At 40.6% G+C, this 20,527-nt stretch overlaps 1 protein-coding gene across 7 annotated transcripts in view; it reads left to right on the top strand.

Annotated features, from left to right (window-relative positions):
• LOC128686339 (sialin) overlaps window positions 1-20,527 on the top strand; it is a 188,333-nt gene that overhangs the window by 36,472 nt on the left and 131,334 nt on the right. For 5 of the 7 annotated variants that reach the window (XM_070085700.1, XM_070085699.1, XM_070085701.1 and 2 more), the window contains one exon: window positions 14,900-15,133. The exons of the other annotated variants lie outside the window; for them this stretch is intronic. In XM_070085700.1, coding sequence (XP_069941801.1) covers window positions 14,900-15,133 — 234 coding nt within the window. The remainder of the gene's footprint in view (window positions 1-14,899; window positions 15,134-20,527) is intronic. 7 annotated transcript variants of the gene reach the window in all.

The raw sequence follows: 20,527 nt of genomic DNA, 5'->3' as shown, positions 1-20,527 counted from the left end.
TAAAAGAAGAAAGGAAGTAACCCCGGAAAAGGACTTGACACCTCAAGTCGTAATGGAAGGGGATTCCCCTTCTAAACACTAAGACCATCAACACTCTCCCCTCCTCCCATCCCAGCAGTCATTACCAGATCTTCAATAAAGGTAAGTGTCATGTAACTGTGCATGTCTTCTTCAGTTTGTGTGTATTAAAATTAATATTTCATGTTGTAAAATTTTTTTTTTTCATACTTTGGGATGTCTTGCACGGATTAATTTGATTTCCATTATTTCTTATGGGGAAAATTCATTCGCCTAACGATAAATTCGCCTAACATTGAGCTCTCAGGAACGGATTAATAGTATTATGCGAGGGTCCACTGTATATGAAATTATTAATCATATTGTCACAAACACACACATACGCACTTATAGGTGATATTGTATACCTGGCTGAATCACATTCTGTTATCTACAGCTATATACAAGGTATTTACATGTCCCAGTTATGTTTCTAGTACTCCAGAATTGTATGATAATCCATGAAGTAGATTCATACAGAGTGCCATCCCACATTGCTGACACATGAATCGTGTGTTCCTCTGCTGTTGGGGTTGCCTTGAGGTGTTAGCATGCACAACACACTTTTTCTGAGAATTCTTCTTTCTTGGGGTAGACAGTACTGGTATCAGGTAGTGATAGTTGGCACTGAGTATTGCAGTGTCTACAAGGTGGAAAAACACTTTCATGTACCACTTGCAACTCCTACACACACAGTCAACGAACCCTATCATCGTGTCACACTTGTTGACTAGTTCCATATTGATCGTCTAGTCAGTGACAGCAACTGGCTTTACTGTGTGTTCATTGGTGTCCCTGTTCGCTTTGTCTGTACCATCTAACTTTTGTGGATGGTTGACAGTATTGCCACATCCCGTTTGTCATGCCACATCAGTGCGTGATGTCATTGGCAGGAAACGCTTGCACTGCACCTTCGCCACTGCCTCCACTGAACCTTGGCATATGTTTTCTACTTCTTCTCACTGTTCCACATATATTAATTTAGTTCACACGTAGGAAACCAGTGAGCATAGGGCTTGTATACCAGTTGTCTGTGAACAATGTATGACCCTTGTCAAGGTATGGCCCCATCATCTTGCGAACAACATCACCGGAAATGCCCAACATCTGCCTGTCATCATCGAGTGTGCTTCTCCCAGTGTAGGCAGTGACATCCAACACCATACCACTCTCACAGTCAAACATAACAAACAGTTTTATACCAAAGCGATTACGTTTGCTCGGTATATATTTTTTGAATGACAGTTGTCCCTTGAACAGAATCAAGGACTCGTCAACAACAGTGTTCTTGAATGTATAAAAGTAGGCACTGAATTTCTGCTTCAGATATATAAACACTTCCCAGATTTTGTATAGAAGGATATTTCTGTTGGGCCTATTCCTGTCTGAGAAGTGCAACATTTGTAGCAACAGAGTGAATATGTTGCAGGGAAGGAAGTCACAGAAGACAGGAGTACTGATGAAGTAGTCTGTGGACTAGTACTGTGGTATATAAATTTAGATTTAGATTTTTTCTTTCCTTGCAAGCTTACAATGTGGTTGACATTGTAGGAAGTATTTATACATAGTTTACAGTGAAGGTTTACAATGATCTGTAGTGCAAAGAGAGCCACTTTCATGCCTTGGCATTACGGGCAGTCTAAACTTAACAGATTACTGATTACTTAACACTAGACATACAAAACATAGTTTGATCAGGTTGCACTAAATATACATTAGGTTATATTTATGTCAATTATACATTATTCAACATTTGCATTAAAATATTTATGTTAAAATGTGAGAATTTATTGTACTCTTGAGCATTTACTTTTGGGGTTCTGAGGCTAGGGGAGTAATACAGTGAGCAGTTATAATTTGAGGCAGTGGAGAGTGATTTGGTAACTTTGTTGGTAAGTTTAAGTACTGGGTATTTAGTTTTGGGTGAGTAGGTGGTTTTTAACCTGTAAATGGTCCAAATGTATATACAGTGGTCCCTCAATTATCGTCCTTAATCCGTTCCTGGAAGTGGGACTATTATCGAAATAGACGATTTTCGAATCAATTTTCCCCATAAGAAATAATGTAAATCCAATTAATTCGTTCCTGACACCCAGAAGTATTAAAACAAAAAAAAATTTTTTTTACATGAAATATAGATATGGTACATAAACAATACAATGGGACATGATGAATGAAACATTAACAGCTTAACACTTACCTTTATTGGCGATTCTTCTTAGTGTATGGAAGACTGGAGGAGGAGAGACATTGAATTACTGTTTGGAAGGGGAATCCCCTTCCATCAACACCTCAGCTATCAAGTGCTTTTCTGGGATTACTTCTCTTCACTGTTTCTTAATGCCGTTAGGACCAGCTTGAGAGTCACTGGAGTCCTGTCTCGCAAAAAAACTGTCCAGAGAGCTCTGTTTCTGGTGTCTCTTTAAAACTTCCCTAAAATGGGCCAAGACTCTGTCACTGTACATGTTGCCAACATGGCTTGCAACATCCTTCTCAGGGTGATATTTCTCCATAAATCTTTCCATCTTATCCCACATTTCAAAAATCTCCTTAAATTCTGAAGAAGGCACCTTCTTCCATCTCTCTTCCTCCTCCTCTGCAGCAAGATTCTGAGCTGCCTTATCACACTGTGTATGCTGGCCTTAAATTCACTCACATCACCACTAGTTGCCGGCAATTTCTTTACTAAATTGTCATGCAAGTGCCTAGCCTTTTCACAAATAAGCGACATCATAAGACTATCTCCTGCTAATTGTTTCTCGTTTATCCACACCAATAATAACTTCTCAACATCTTCGAGTACTGGTGATCTCATTTTTGTCAGCATATTTACCCCCTTTGCAACAACAGCTTCCTTGATTTTCTTTTTCTTGGCTATGATGGAAGATATGGTTATACTGGCCAGTTCGCCCACATGTACGCCACTTTCATATTGTTCAATGATGTTTTTCTTAAATTCAATCGTATTTCTCACCTTTACCAAAGGCTTGGCACTAGAAGCTGTCTTTGGAGCCATGGTAGCTTATTTAGCATTTGCAAGCACTAAAATGAATGGAATATTATGAAATATTTCGTATGAACACGTGAGGGGACTGTCGCTCACTGGTAAACAATGGCACACTGGCTGGGAAGGGAGGCCGAGGTGGCTCAGAGCGTGAGTACGCGTCCAGGACGAAGGACGATTAGCGAGTTTCGGACCATTTGCGAGCCAATGTTTTGACGAAATAATGGGACTATTTCCGAAATGGACGACTTTCAGGCCAGACGATTATTGAGGGACCACTGTATACGTTTTTTCAACATATGAAAGTATGTAAAAAAAGTAGATCTTTTTTTTTATTTTTACATTTGAAAATGTATAAAAGAACTTTGATCTATTTTTTTTTTGTTGTATTTGAAAATATGTAAAAAAACGTAGATCTACTTTTGGAGCACTACACATATGAACGTAGATCTGCTTGGACCGTTTACGGGTTAAGAAGAGTCTTAAATTGATGTACAGACAAATTCAAATTCAAATTCAAAGTTTATTCTCTATAAGGATTACAATGCTGAGTTTACAGAATTTGGTTATTGTGTGGTTTACATGTAGTAAAATACTAATTACAGAGGGGGCCACTAGAACACCTAGCATGGCTAAGCATTTCGGGTAGACTTAGATTAATTCTTAATTTTAACCCTTTGACTGTCGTGGTCGTACATATACGTCATAGGAGATACCGTGTTTGACGTATCTATACGCATAAATTCTAGCGGCTTCAAATCAAGCATGAGAAAGCTGGTAGGCCCACATGTGAGAGAATGGGTCTCCATGGTCAGTGTGCACCATATAAAAAAAATCTGGGAGCCAGTGGTGCATTGTGGGAATACCATTTCAGTTGTCCTTTTTCAGCATGTCTAGCGGTAAGAAATATGTGACTCCCCAGCAAATCTGGGACTCTTATCTTCCCAAGTGATGCTCTAACACAGATGGAAGTGTCATTGAAGATCAATTTCATGATTTCGAGGAGTTTGAGACCAAAAGCAATGGAGGAGGAGTAGGAAGAAGAGGAGGAGGAGTAGGAAGAAGAGGAGGAGGAAGAAGAGGAGGAGGAGGAAGAAGAGGAGGAGGAGGAGGAAGAGGAGGAGGAGGAAGAAGAGGAGGAGGAGGAGGAAGAAGAGGAGGAGGAGGAAGAAGAGGAGTAGGAGGAAGAAGAGGAGGAGGAGGAAGAAGAGGAGGAGGAAGGAAGGAAGGAAGGAGGAAGAGGAAGGAAGGAGGAAGAGGAAGGAAGGAGGAGGAAGGAGGGAGGAGGAGGAATGAAGGAGGAGGAGGAAGGAGGGAGGAATGAGGGAGGAGGAGGAGGGAGGGAGGAGGAGGAGGGAGGGAGGAGGAGGAAGGAGGGAGGTGGAGGAAGGAGGGAGGAGGAGGAGGGAGGATGAGGAAGGAGGAAGAAGGAGGAGGAGAAGGAGGAGGAGGAGGAGGAGATGCAGGAGGAGGAGAAGGAGAAGAGGGAGGAGGAGGAGAAGGAGAAGAAGGAGGAGAAGGAGGAGAAGAAGGAGGAGGAGAAGGAGAAGAAGGAGGAGGAGAAGGAAAAGGAGGAGGAGAAGGAGGAGGAGAAGGAGAAGGAGAAGAAGAAGGAGGAGGAGAAGGAGAAGAAGAAGAAGGAGGAGGAGAAGGAAAAGGAGAAGGAGGAAGAGGAGAAGGAGAAGGAGGAAGAGGAGAAGGAGGAAGAGGAGGAGAAGGAGGACGAGGAAAAGGAGAAGGAGGATGAGGAGAAGGAGAAGGAGGAAGAGGAGAAGGAGAAGGAGGAGGAAGAGGAGAAGGAGGAAGAGGAGGAGGAGGAGGAAGAGGAGGAGGAGGAAGAGGAGAAGGAGGAGGAGGAGGAAGAGGAGAAGGAGGAATAGGAGAAGGAGAAGGAGGACGAGGAATAGGAGTAGGAGGAAGAGGAGTAGGAGGAAGAGGAGAAGGAGGAGGAGGAAGAGGAGAAGGAGGAGGAAGAGGAGGAGGAGAAGGAGGAGGAAGAGGAGAAGGAGGAGGAGAAGGAGAAAGAAGATAAGGAGAAGAAGGAGGAAGGAGGAGGAGGAGAAGGAGGAGGAAGAGAAGGAGAGGAGGAGAAGGAGGAGGAGAAGGAGAAGGAGAGGAGAGGAGGGGAGAGAAGGAGGAGGAGGAGAAGGAGAGGAGGGAGGAGAAGGAGGAGGAGGAGGAGAAGGAGGAAGAGGAGGAGAAGGAGGAAGAGGAGGAGGAGGAGGAGAAGGAGGAAGAGGAGGAGAAGGAGAGGAGGAGGAGGAGGAGAAGGAGGAGGAAGAGAAGGAGGAGGAAGAGAAGGAGGAGGAAGAGAAGGAGGAGGAGGAGAAGGAGGAGGAGGAGAAGGAGGAGAAGGAGGAGGAAAAGGAGGAGGAGAAGGAGGAGGAGGAGGAGAAGGAGGAGGAGGAGGAGGAGAAGGAGGAGGAGGAAAAGGAGGAGGAGAAGGAGAAGGAGGAGAAGGAGGAGGAGGAAAAGGAGGAGGAGGAGAAGGAGGAGGAGAAGGAGGAGGAGGAGAAGGAGGAGGAGGAGAAGGAGAAGGAGGAGGAGAAGGAGAAGGAGGAGGAGAAGGAGGAGGAGAAGGAGGAGGAGGAGGAGGAGAAGGAGAAGGAGGATGAGAAGGCGGAGGATGAGAAGGCGGAGGATGAGAAGGCGGAGGATGAGAAGGCGGAGGATGAGAAGGAGGAGGAGGAGAAGGAGGAGGAGGAGAAGGATGAGGGGAAGGATGAGGAGGAGAAGAAGGAGGAGGAGGAGGAGAAGGAGGAGGAGGAGAAGGAGGAGGAGGAGAAGGAGGAGGAGAAGGAGGAGGAGGAGGAGGAGGAGGAGAAGGAGAAGGAGGAGGAGGAGGAGGAGAAGGAGGAGGAGAAGGAGGAGGAGAAGGAGGAGGAGAAGGAGGAGGAGGAGGAGAAGGAGGAGGAGGAGGAGAAGGAGGAGGAGTAGGAGGAGGAGAAGGAGGAGGAGGAGAAGGAGGAGGAGGAGAAGGAGGAGGAGGAGAAGGAGGAGGAGAAGAAGGAGGAGGAGAAGGAGGAGGAGGAGAAGGAGGAGGAGAAGGAGGAGGAGGAGAAGGAGGAGGAGGAGAAGGAGGAGGAGGAGAAGGAGGAGGAGGAGAAGGAGGAGGAGGAGAAGGAGGAGGAGGAGAAGGAGGAGAAGAAGGAGGAGAAGGAGGAGGAGGAGCATAAGGAGGAGGAGGAGGAGGAGGAGACGAACAAACATTTGTCTGTCTGTCTATTTGTCTGTCTGCCAAGCTCCCTGTCTATCCGTCTAGCTCTGTCTCAGAGAGAGCCACAAGACTGTGTCATCATCACGTTTACTCACATCTTCAAGCAGAGTATAGCACTTTGTCTGGATTTTTTTGGGTTATCCTAGGTAATTTACACTATGTATACAGTGGACCCTCGACCAACTCTATTAATCCGTTCCTGAGAGCTCATCGTTAGTCAAAATAATCGTTAGTCAAGTTAATTTTCCCCATAAGAAATAATGGAAATCAAATTAATCCGTGCAAGACACCCAAAAGTATTGAAAAAAAAAATTTTAACACATGAAATATTAATTTTAACCCTTTGACTGTTTCCGACGTATAAATACGTCTTACGAGCCAATGTTTCTGACGTATTTATACGCATAAATTCTAGCAGCTTCAAATCAAGCAGGAGAAAGCTGGTAGGCCCACATGTGAGAGAATGGGTCTCCATGGTCAGTGTGCACCATATAAAAAAAATCGGGGAGCCAGTGGTGCATTGTGGGAATGCCATTTCAGTTGTCCTTTTTCAGCATGTCTAGCGGTAAGAAATATGTGATTCCCCAGCAAATCTGGGACTCTTCTCTTCCCAAGTGATGCTCTAACACAGATGGAAGTGTCAGTGAAGATCAATTTCATGATTTGGAGGAGTTTGAGACCAAAAGCAATGGAGGAGGAGGAGGGGGAGGAGGGGAGGAAGAGGAGGAGGAGGAGGAGGAGGGAAGAAAGGAAGAGGAGGAGGAGGAGGAGGAGGAGGAGGAGGAGGAGGAGAAGGAGGAGAAGGAGGAGGAGGAGAAGGAGGATTAGAAGGAGAAGGAGGAGGAGAAGGAGGATTAGAAGGAGAAGGAGGAGGAGGAGGAGGAGGAGAAGGAGGAGAAGGAGAAGGAGGAGGAGAAGGAGGAGGAGGAGGAGAAGAAGGAGGAGAAGAAGGAGGAGGAGAAGGAGGAGGAGAAGGAGGACTAGAAGGAGGAGGAGAAGGAGGAGAAGGAGGAGGAGGAGGAGGAGGAGGAGGAGGAGAAGGAGGAGGAGGAGAAGGAGGAGGAGGAGGAGAAGGAGGAGGAGGAGGATGATTGTTTGTTTGTTTTTGTAAACAAGTTTTGTAAACAATATATTGATAATTATGTTTGTGTGCTTATTGTGTTGTATACAACGAGTGTATATATATACATTGCACCTTACTTTGGTCTCATAGGCCACATAAGTTATGTGAAAAAATAAAATAGTGAAATAAACAAAAAACCTTCAATTACAAGTAAACTAAAGTTTACCGGGTGAGCGGCAGTCGCCGCTGTTGCCATACGCGGCTCATTTTCTGCAAACTTCACGGCTCTATATCTCGGTAAGTACCGATGGCAAAAATTTTTTTTTTTGGACTAAAACACTCAGAAAAATAATCTTAACATTTTCATAAGAAAAAATAATTTTTTTTTTTTTTGAATATTTGGCGACATAGAATGACAGTTTCAGAGAGGGGCCTGAAACAGTCAAAGGGTTAATACACACAAACTGAAGAAGACATGCACAGTTACATGACACTTACCTTTATTGAAGATCTGGTGATGATTGATGGGATGGGAAGAGGGGAGTGTGTTGATGGTCTTAGTGTTTAGAAGGGGAATCCCCTTCCATTAGGACTTGAGGTGGCAAGTCCTTTTTCGGGGTTACTTCCCTTCTTCTTTTAATGCCACTAGGACCAGCTTGAGAGTCACTGGACCTCTGTCGCTCAACATATCTGCCCATAGAGGCCTGTACCTCCAGTTCCTTTATGACATTCCTAAAGTGTTTCACAACATTGTCAGTGTCACCATTAAACACTTGTTCAGGTTTCAGTCCTTCACTGTCTATGTACTCCTTGAATTCCTGCACATATTTTTCAGCTGCTTTTTGGTCCAAACTGGCAGCCTCACCATGCCTTATCACACTATGTATGCCACTACGATTCTTAAATCTCTCAAACCAACCTTTGCTGGCCTTAAATTCACTCACATCACCACTAGTTGCTGGCATTTTTCTAATTAAATCGTCATGCAACTTCCTAGCCTTTTCACATATGATCGCTTGAGAGATGCTATCTCCTGCTATCTGTTTTTCATTTATCCATACCAATAACAGTCTCTCAACATCTTCTATCACTTCCGATTTCAGTTTCGAAAACATAGTTGCACCTTTGGCAAGAACAGCTTCCTTGATTGACGTTTTCTTGGCCACAATAGTAGCGATAGTTGATTGGGGTTTTGTGTACAGCCTGGCCAGCTCGGAGACATGCACTCCACTTTCATACTTAGCAATGATCTCTTTCTTCGTATCCATAGTAATTCTCACCCTTTTTGCTGTAGGGTTGGCACTAGAAGCTTTCTTGGGACCCATGGTGACTTATTTTGCAAGTGCAATCACTAAAAAGGCTGTGATAATATGAAATGTTCCAATTGTATGCTTGGAAGCGACCGCGGTGGCTGGCTGGCTTGTAAACACTGGCCAGAAGTGGACGCGTCTCAGACGGAACGAATAGTGTTGGTCGAGTTTTTTAGCGCTAATCGAGGCAAAATTTTTGCGATAAAATGTATCGCTAGTCAGATTTATCGTTAATCGATGCCATCGCTGGTCGAGGGTCCACTGTACTTGTATTTACGTGTACCTGTGAGACAGAGATAGACAGACAGAGAGAAAGAGATAGAATGAGGGAGAAAGATAATTAGATAAAATGGAGGGGGAGCAGCATCGGACCCCATTGTTTTGACAGGCAGTAGGGGGAGTGAGTGATGAGACAATATGTCATTTTGACAGCTGCCCACTCCTGACTCAAAACAATTATAAGCCACACACTCGCTCCCAAGACAAACTTGCTGAAGGGTGATAATAGCAGTTTTATGAAAGTATCTAGTGACTATATATGTGTATATATATTATAGAAACCAGAAGCAAGAAGGGAAGGCAGGAATGAAGGAAGGACTAGATGAAAGGAAGGAAAAAAAGTAAGGAAGGACAGATGAAGGAATGTAGGAAGAGAGGTGGAATGCCCTCCAGGTAGCCTTCAGGTAGGAAAGGAATGAAGGAAATTAGGAAGGAAGGAATGATGACACACGACCATTTACCTAGGATAACTACATAACACAACTGCCTGCTAATACTTTGAAGAAAACTGCTCAGACGAGGTATTTTGTCTTTGCACATAAAAAAAACTTCCACAAAATGCACACACACTGATTTTATGTGTAAGGAGTGTAAAACATTACTGTGTCTGACACCATGTTTTATGTGTGAGGAGTGTAAAACATTACTGTGTATGACACCATGTTTTATGTGTGAGGAGTGTAAAACACCACTGTGTATGACACCATGTTTCAAAGAGTTCCACAAGCTGCAGAACTTCTAGGAATATGTTCAGTGACTGTATATTGGTATATATATTATAGAACAATAGTAATAAACAATTTTTTGTATTGTTTGTTTTTGTAAACAAGTTTTGTAAACAATATATTGATAATTATGTTTGTGTGCTTATTGTGTTGTATACAACGAGTGTATATATGTACATTGCACCTTACTTTGGTCTCACAGGCCACATAAGTTATGTGAAAAAATAAAATAGTGAAAAAAAACAACAAACCTTCAAATACAAGTAAACTAAAGTTTACCGGGTGAGCGGCAGTCGCCGCTGTTGCCATACGCGGCTCATTTTCTGCAAACTTCATGCCTCTATATCTGGGTAAGTACTGATGGGAAAATTTTTTGGGGGGGACTAAAACAATCAGAAAAATAATCTTAACATTTTCATAAGAAAAAATAATTTTTTTTTTTCGAATATTTTGCGACACCAGGAGACACTTCAGGATTGGGCCTTTCGACAGTCAAAGGGTTAAAATATTACAAATTATGAGGTAAGTTGGTATTATGGCTAAGTGAATAAATACTAGTTTGTGAGTTTAGCAATGTGAATGCAGGGTTCCTTTGGTATTTCTCTTAATGAATTCCAAATTTTTGGGCCTTTTATGTGCATAGAGTTTTTACATAGTGTGAGATGGACAAGAGGAACATCAAAGAGTGATCTGTGCCTTGTGTTGTAGTCGTGTGTCCTGTTAAGGTTGGTAAAGAGAAGTTTGAGTGGAGGGTTTATATTTGAGTGTGGTGTTCTATGTATGTAGTAGGCACAATAATAGGTATGGATGTTCTCTCTGGTGAGTAAGTTTAGACTTTTGAATATTCATGGAGTATGTTGTCTGGAATGAGAATTTATCATTCTGACTGCAGCCTTTTGCTGTGTTATTATTGGTCTGAGATGGTTTATTGTTGTTGAACTCCATGCACAAATTCCATTGGTGAGATAGGGGTAAAAGAGTGAGTGATACAGGGCAAGGAGAGCTGGTTGTGGAACATAGTACCGTATCTTTGATAGTATGCCTACGTCTTAGAGATTTTCTTGGAGATTTGTTGTATATGTGTCTGAAATTTGAGGTTACTGTCAAGGTGGATTCCTAAGAATTTTCCCTCTGTAAGTCTTGTGACAGGTGATCCGTGATTGTGCTTATACGTAGGGGGCATAAGCATGACAGTGCCAAGGAATAAATACATTTCTGCCACAGTTGTATCTTTCCACCTGTGCAGCCGTGACAGTTCTGCAACCTCTGTGCTCTCCATTATATAGCAGTAGTAATTGTTTGTCTGGGTGACAATCAGGTTCATTATCGGCTTGTCAAAGTATAATTGGAAAAAGTCTAACTCTGTAGACTCATTCGTGATGGGACATTCTGGGAGGATGCCACTTCCACTGGCATCAAAATCGAAAGGATGTGGCACGATTGTTCTACTTTGTGTCTAGTTCCATTCATGGTCAGATGGTTCAGGGTGGACCTGTGGCATGGGGCATGGGGTAGCAGGAGGAGGGACAGGAGTGGAGGTAGCACATGGTTGAGGGGGTGCCAGGCAGTCCTTTGTCTGCCTACCAACCGTGCCATGCAGCCCAGGCACCATGCCACCCACCACGACCACCTCCTCTTCCTCCATCCCCACATATTCTTCTTCATGATCATTATCACTATCAGTGGCTGGGGTTTTCAATCATGACATCCCGTGACCCTTGGAAACTGCATATGGCACACTGCCTGAATGAAGGCAATGATGCCTAAAGGAACACTTCACTGGAGAATAATGTAAATCACTATCACTTGACAAATCCTCTAAGGGCATAAAATCAATCTCATCATCATTTATATCACTTTCATTCTCTTCACTAAAAATAACAGAAGATGATAATTTCCTCTTGCATAGTTGCTACCCCACAGGTGCTTGGCCAAGGGTCTGGTGTGGCCACAGTGGCCATCCCAGAGGTGCTTTGCTGAGGGTCTGGTGTGGTCACACTGGTCACCCCAGAGGTGATGGGCTAAGGGTAATCTGGGTTATCGTCAATATTTTCACTAATTCCTTGATCATTAGTGGCCACATCGGTCTCAGATCCAGTAAACTCATGTTCTATATCACTTTCCTCGAATAAGAGTGTTAATACGACGAGGCGTGATTGAATCATGAGGGTTTGCCATGATGTTGACCCAAGATGGAGCTGAAACTAACTGGTGCTACCATGCAGTACCGCGGGGTCCCCAATTTTTTTCATACGGTGCACATTGAGTGTGCAGACCCATTCTCTCATGTCTAGGCCGCTCAGGCCTATCGCCCCAAATTTGAAGGCAGGAAAAATAAAATGTTGATCTACGTTTGGAGGGCTAGTGGTAACAACGTAGATCTATGTCTGGACAGTTAAGGGGTTAATGGACCCCATAATGCAACTTAAATTGATGCAGCTATGTAAGCTGTCATTCTGTCCTGTTTGTCTCCAAAATTTGGAGTACTACAAGAAGATTCCAAAGGTTTCTTATTTGTCATCTGCTTTAAAATTGTTAAAAAACACTTTACCCTTGTGTGATTCATGATAGCAATACAGTATATTGTGTCAGACACCCCTTTGAAATTTAGCTTTTAAGTTTTAAGATATTCATCCTGTACCACTTGTCTTGACTATTCTTTTACTCCCCAAAATTGTACCATATGTTATAATCACTTAATTTTGATATAGTTATTGTAAGAAGAGCTTTTCATTGAATAATGACTATTTTCTTTTAACACACTAGTTGTCTCCCACCAAGGTATGGTGATCTGAAAAAGAAGAAACTTTCACCATCACTCACTCTATCACCATCTTGCCAGAGGTGTGCTGACACTACTGTTCAAATGCCCCTCCAAACTGCAGTCTCCCCACCCCACCTTCAGAGTGCAGGCACTGTATTTCCCACCTCCAGAACTCAAGTCTGGCTAACCAGTTTCCCTTAATCCCTTCATAAATGTTATCTTACTCTCACTTCAACAGCACATCAGATCATAAAAACCACTTCCCTTCATTCAATTCTATCTAACATGCTTACACATGCCTGTTGGGTGTCCAAGCCCCTCCATTCAACCTTTCCTGGCATGAGCTCTATCCCTTCTTCCCTTCATTACAGATTTATACATCCTCTAAGTATTCATATTTTGCTTCATCTTCTCAAAATGTTCAGACCACCTCAGCAACCCCTCCTCAGCCCTCTGGATAATAATCTTAGTAACACCACACCTTTTCTAATTTCCAAACTATGAATTCTGTAAATAATATTCACACTAAACATTGCTCTCAGACATGACATTTCCACTGCTTCCAGCTCCTCCATGCTGCTGTTCAAAACCTATGCTTCACACCCATATAGGTATTGGCACCTGTATACTCTGATACATTGCCTTTTTTTGTATCCATGGACAATGTTCTTTGCCTTCACAGATGCCTCAGTACACTGCCCATGTTTTTCCTCCCTCGTGAATTCTGTAGTCCACCTCATCTTTCATAGACCCATCTGCTGACAAGTCCACTCCTAAATATCTGAACACTTGCTTCCTCCATATATCCTCCTTGCAATCTGATATCTGATTTTATCATTACCTAAATTTTTAACTTCATCACCTTGGTCTTTCCTATGTTCACTTTTAATTTCTGTCTTTTGCATACCCTTCCAAATTTGTCCACTAACTTTTCCAACTCCTATTCAGAAAATCCCAAAAGCATTGTGTCATGGGCAAAAAGCATCTGTGACTACTCCCACTTCGTATTAGATTCTTTATCTTTTAATCCCACACCTCTCCCCAACACCCCTGCATTCACTTACAACCCCATCTACAAATATGTTGAACAACCATGGTGATATTACACATTCCTAAGTCCTACTTTTGCTGGAAAATAATTCCCCTCTCTCCTACAAACCCTAACCTGAGCCTCACTATAAAAGCTCTTAACTGTTTTAAGTAACCTACCACCTGTTCCATATACATCCAGTATCTACCATATTACTCTTCTATCCACCCTTTCATGTGCCTTTTCTAAATCCACTTATTGTAATAATTAAAAATTATTACACGATTTATTACTTAAATTGCCTTTGTACTTGTCTCCATATCTGTTGCTGTGCTCATTAGTTATTAATTAGCATAATCACTTTACTTCCTTCTTCAAACTCCATATAAATTCTTTTATTTATCATCAACATTTATGTATTAAACCTTGGAAAGAGATGGCTGTTGAGTTAAAAAAAGAAACTATGTAATATGTATAACAATTCTATAACTATTTTATTGTAAGTTTAATTTTAAGTCTCCCCAAAGTGCATTGAACAACTATGGGCTTTTCCATGTGTAATAGAAAAATATGCTTTGTAAAATTATATTATGCATACAAAATAAACTTACCAAATGCCCATAGCACATCAACAACCCCTCCTATGCCCTATGAATGATATCTTTTATAACCCCACACTGTCTTCTAATTCTGATGCATAGTACATATCTATTGCACAATACTACACCACACATTGCTCTCAACCATCATGTTTCCACTGCATCTTACCTCCTCCTTGATGCAACATTTGAAGCCCATACATCACACCCATGTAAGTGTTGGTATCACTGTACTCCGGTGCATTTCTTTAGGAACTTCATGCAAATAAAAAGTTATAAAATGGAATATACTACTTGAAGATGCAAAATGTTCTCTATCTGCCAACTGCTTCAAATATATTGTTAAAAAATGCCTCTTGAATCTGCTGTAAATTTGATATACTTTGACTATACATGTTTAATGTGTCCTGTTTATATAGACCCAGTTATCTTTCATATATACTGTTTGTCACCACTACGTATATTGCTGCCCCTCAGTAATTCTTAGAATGTCCAAAATTATCATTTCAGTTATGTCTTATCTCTTCATATAACATTGCTGTCTTAATTTACCAAGTTTTATTACTTAAGATTATTTAATAGTCTTATCTTCAAACTACTCAGTTACATCAAAATAAGCATTCTTTTAATCTAACTTCAACTATACATTGTTATGTAGTTTTGTGTTGTAGTCTTAGTTTGTCAAAAAAGCTCTGCACAACCAGGGGTTTTCCATAAAGTTAGAGATACACATCTCCTAATTTTGTAACAGTTGTATACATTTTGGAAATAAAAAATTATTGTTATTTATAAATGCTGACTTGTTGAAAAAAAAAAATATATATATATATATATATATATTTTTTTTACAGGATGGAGAATTTGCATGGGATGAGTATGAGCAAGGACTGATCTTGGGATCTTTCTTCTGGGGGTATGTGCTGACTAACATGATTGGAGGACGGTTAGGAGAACTCATAGGTGGCAAGGTAGTCTTCGGTGTAGGAGTTCTTGTCACATCTATCTTGACTCTTGTAACCCCAGTGGTGGCACATACAAGTACACCATTACTTATCGCACTTCGAGTTGTGGAAGGTTTAGGAGAGGTGAGTCTCAAAGTGACCTACATTGAAATTGTAACATGATAGAGAAGAAGTTGCTACATTTTTTTTTTTAAATGCATGGCAACCATTTTTAGGATTAACTGGCCAGTGTGCTAGTTTTAGGACTGGCTTCCCATGGGTTCCAGCCCTTTTTGCTATGAGTTATTTACAAATTGTGCTGTTACAATTTATTGAGCCATGATAGAGAAGTATTTTATTGAAATTCTCAATAAAGCCTAAAGTGTAGCATACCAGGGAAGAACTCTGCCCTCATATACTCTAGTTAAAACACTACAAATATATTTTGGGGGCAATCACCATAGTGGTTACTATACTTTGTTGATGCATGTAGTGGTTGATATACCTTGTTAGTATAGGTAATTTCTGAAATGCTGTGTGGATGTAAGTAGTGGCTAAAGTGCTGCATGGATGTAAGTAGTGGTTAAAGTGGTGAGACGATGCAAGTAGTGACTAAATTGCTTTGTGGATGAAAGTAGTGGCTACAGTGCTGTGTGGAAGTAGTGGCTACAGTGCTGTGTGGAAGTAAGTAGTGGCTACAGTGCTGTGTGGAAGTAAGCATTGGCTACTCATCACCAGTTTCTGCAGCATTCTTTTATTTCAGTATTTTATCAAATACAGGCAGGCTCCACTTTACAGCACTTTACAGCATTTTGCTAATGCAGCAGTTTTCAGTTATACCTATTCTTCATTTATTCAGACTTCCTACAAAAAAAATATATTCGCAACTCACTATATGCTAAGGATGAAAATATTTTAAGGTAAGTAATGTGTGTACCATATATGTATTTTTTAGGACTAGCTCTGTTGCTCACTTAATCCTTTGGGGGTCGACAGGTCCTCTCAGAGACTTGTTCTCAGGGTCGGCCAAATTTAAAAAAAAAAAAAAAAATTCTTATGAAAAGATAGAGAATCTTTTCCCGATCATAATGACACCAAAAGTATGAAATTTGATGGAAAACTTATGGAATTATGCTCTCGCGAAGTTAGCGGTCTCAAAGATGTTTACACATTGGCGATTTTGCCTACTTTGAGCCCTATTTTTGGCCAATTCCAGTGTACTAGTCAACAAAAGTCATAACCATTTCGCTAAAACTCCATTTTTTCTATCGAATGAGTGCAAAAAACCACCCATTTACCGATTTCAACTATCCAATAAAGTGGTCAGAATTTAGCAACTTTGCCAATTTCACACAAATTTCAAAAGATGCCAATTTCCAAATAGGGCCCAGAATAAACAAGAAAGACATTCCTGGCACTAAAATAACAAGTTCTCTGTTCGTTAGTCACATCCCCAGGCCCCTCTTATATTTCTTTGGCTTTCCACTTTGAATTTTTATTCTTACAATAAAAAAATAAGATTTACTGTTATGCAGACTACTGCATTAGTGTAGAAATGGTATAAATAATATCAGCGCACTTGTGAAAAAATATTAGACTCACCAGTTGATGTGTATTGGACGCTTGGCATGATTTGTTTACCTTTGAACTTTGGTAAAAATCGAACATTTCTGCTACTTTGAGCTCAATTTCAAGGTACTTTTCATTGTAAAACCAGTCAAAATCATCTCAATTTCTGTAATATGTCTTCCATTCTATAAAATGAGACCAAATAAATACCATACGAAAATACACTGCAAAGTCGCTGTTTTAATCCAAAAACACGGTCAAAGTTTTTTTTTCTCATTACGCACTGTGTGCTGCAGGATTTTTATTATACTGCACACACTAATCACATAGACCCATTCTTACATATGTAGGCCTACCAGCTTTCTCTCACTAGATTTGAGGGCGCTAGAATTTAGGCGTACTAGTACATCAAAAACTCTGTGTCGTAAGACATTCTAGTACGTTTTAAACCCCCAAAGGGTTAATATATGATAGTGTAAATATGTTATCAGGCTTTTATATGCATTTGAAAGTGAAAAAAAGCTATGTTTTCACGTTACAGTGGATTTTGCTTTACAGCAGTAGCCTAGAGCCTAATGTGCTGTATCAGCAGGGCCCACCTGTATAGTTATATTTGGCATAGGTATGGTTAGTTTATTTTTGTACAAAAGGCATAGTGCCTTATAAATACATGTTTTTATAAATACATGGTTTTTAATACTTGACGTGCTGTTGGAGTGTGAGCAAAGTAACATTTATGAAGGGATTCAGGGAAACCGGCAGGCCGGACTTGAGTCCTGGAGATGGGAAGTACAGTGCCTGCACTCTGAAGGAGGGGTGTTAATGTTGCAGTTTAAAAACTGTAGTGTAAAGCACCCTTCTGGCAAGACAGTGATGGAGTGAATGATGGTGAAAGTTTTTCTTTTTCGGGCCACCCTGCCTTGGTGGGAATCGGCCGGTGTGATAATAATAAAAAAACCTTGATTTACTGATCATTTCCATGCATTAGTACAGTTTGGTTAAATGTGGATTTTTATACAGTATTAATTTTTTTTTAACCCTTTGACTGTTGCAACCCCCAATCCTGAGGTGTCTCCTGGTGTCGCAAAATTTAAAAAAAAAAAAAAAAATTCTTATGAAATGATAGAGAATCTTTTCCCGATTGTAATGACACCAAAAACACAAAATTTGATGGAAAACTGACGGAATTACGCTCTCGCGAAGTTAGCGACCTTGGCGATATTTACAAATCGGTGATTTTGCTCACATTGAGCCCTATTTTTGGCTAATTCCATTGTTCCAGTCGACCAAACTCATAGCTATTTCTTTAGAACTCCATTTTTTCTATCAAGTGAGTACAAGAAACTGCCCATTTATCGATTTCAACTACCCAATAATGTGGTCAGAAATTTGTAATTTGGCCAATTTCACGAAAATTAAAAAAATATGACAATTTCAAAATAAGGTCCAGAATGAATAATGCAGACATTCCTGGCTCCAAAATAAAATTTTCTTTGCTCATCAGTCATGTCTCCAGGCCCCTCTGATATTACTCTTGCTTTCTATTTTGAATTTTTATTCAAACAAAAAATAGAAGATTTACTGTTACGCAGACTACTGCAATACTGTAATAATTGTATAAATAACATCAACCCATTCATGACTGCATATTAGAATGGCTAGTTGGACATTTATTGGACAATGACAATTTTGAACATCGGCAAAAATCAAACATTTCCCCTACTTTGAGCTCCATTTCCAGATTCTTTTTATAGTAAAATCAATCAAAATCACCTCCATTTCTATAATATGTTTTCCATTCTATCAAATGAGACCAAGAAAACGAGAATACAACCATAAATACTATACGAAAATAGACCACAAAGTCAGCATTTTAATTAAAAAATTGTCGGAGTTTTTTTTTTCTCATTATGCACTGCATGCTCCAGGATTTTTTTTATATGGTGCACACTGACCACATACACCCATTCTCTCACATGTGGGCCTACCAGCTTTCTCCTGCTTGATTTGAAGCCGCTAGAATTTATGAGTAGTATGTATACGTCAGACACGGTACCTCGTAAGACGTATATATATGACTGCGACAGTCAAAGGGTTAAATTATTAAAATTTCTTCTGTTGCTTTTGAATAAAATATGCTGTACTGATGTATGTTACAAAAATACTGTGTATATCATACTCAAAAAGATTTGATCTAACTAGGAAAAAAAAAACTTTACATAGGTCAGTTACTGGAGATACCTACCTTATCTGACTTTTGTCAGATCTGCCATTTGGTTAACATCTTGATAAGTACAGTAGGGGCCCTTTTATATGGCAGGTTAGGTTCCAGGCTTCCGCCAGAAAGCAGAATGCCATTTTTTCCACTGATAATGCATAGAAATGCCAGATAACAAGTTTACACCAACATATATGAAGCTAGCAGTAAGATAAGATAAGATTTCGTTCGGATTTTTAACCCCGGAGGGTTAGCTACCCAGGATAACCCAAGAAAGTCAGTGCGTCATCGAGGACTGTCTAACTTATTTCCATTGGGGTCCTTAATCTTGTCCCCCAGGATGCGACCCACACCAGTCGACTAACACCCAGGTACCTATTTGCTGCTAGGTGAACAGGACAACAGGTGTAAGGAAACGTGTCGAAATGTTTCCACCCGCCGGGAATCGAACCCGGGCCCTCCGTGTGTGAAGCGGGAGCTTTAGCCACCAGGCCACCAGTAGAACTAAGCATTAAAAAAATAATAAGTAAAATACATACACAGTACATTCATTACTTACCTTAAAATATTTGTTGTCTTAATGTAGGGTTAGAGGTGAGTAGTATTTATTTGTAGGAAGTCAGGCATAGGTAGACTTGGCTCCCACTCCCAAGTGTAATATACGGTATTTAACCCTTCCAGGGTTTCCGACGTACCAGTATGGCTTACGCACCAGGGTTATTGACGTACTAGTACGCCTAAATTCTAGCGCCTTCAAATCTAGCAAGAGAAAGCTGGTAGGCCTACATATGAAAGAATGGGTCTATGTGGCCAGTGTGCGCAGTATAAAAAAAAATCCTGCAGCACAGTGTGCGTAATGAGAAAAAAAAACTTTGATCGTGTTTTTGGATTAAAACAGCGACTTTGCACTGTATTCGTTTGGTATTTATGGTTGTATTCTAGTTTCCTGGTCTCATTTTATGGAATGGAAGACATATTACAGAAATTGAGATGATTTTGATTGCTTTCACAATGAAAAGTACCTTGAAATGTTCGATTTTTGCCGAAGTTCAAAAGTAAACAAATCATGCCACTTGTCCAATACACGTCAACTGGTGAGTCTAGTATTCTTTCACAAGTGGGCTGATATTATTTATACCATTTCTACACTAATGCAGTAGTCTGCATAACAGTAAATCTTCTATTATTTGTGAGTATAAAAATTCAAAGTGGAAAGCAAAAGAAATGTAAAAGGGGCCTGGGGACGTGGCTAATGAACAGAGGAAATGTTATTTTAGTGCCAGGAATGTCTGTCTTGTTTATTCTGGACCCTATTTGGAAATTGGCATCTTTTGAAATTTGTGTGAAATTGGCAAAATTGCTAATTTCTGACCACTTTATTGGATAGTTGAAATTGGTAAATGGGTGGTTTCTTGTACTCATTTGATAGAAAAAATGGAATTCTAGCAAAATAGTTACGATTTTTGTCGATTAGTATACTGGAATTGGCTGAAAATAAGGCTCAAAGTGGGTGAAATCACCGATGGTTAAGCATCGTTGAGAACGCTAACTTCGCGAGAGCATAATTCCGTAAGTTTTCCATCAAATTTCATACTTTTGGTGTCTTTATGATTGGGAAAAGATTCTCTATCTTTTCATAAGAAATTTTTTTTTTTTTCTGAAAAATTTTTGAACCTGAGTACAAGTTTAGGAGAGAGCCTCTTGACCCTGAAAGGATTAAAGAGGCCCAGAGCGATAAAATACACATGCAC

This window comes from Cherax quadricarinatus, chromosome 17 (assembly GCF_038502225.1).
Source record: "Cherax quadricarinatus isolate ZL_2023a chromosome 17, ASM3850222v1, whole genome shotgun sequence".
NCBI lineage: Eukaryota > Metazoa > Arthropoda > Malacostraca > Decapoda > Parastacidae > Cherax > Cherax quadricarinatus.
Note: the sequence above shows the minus strand (reverse complement) of the source record. Positions and strands in the feature narration are given on the sequence as shown.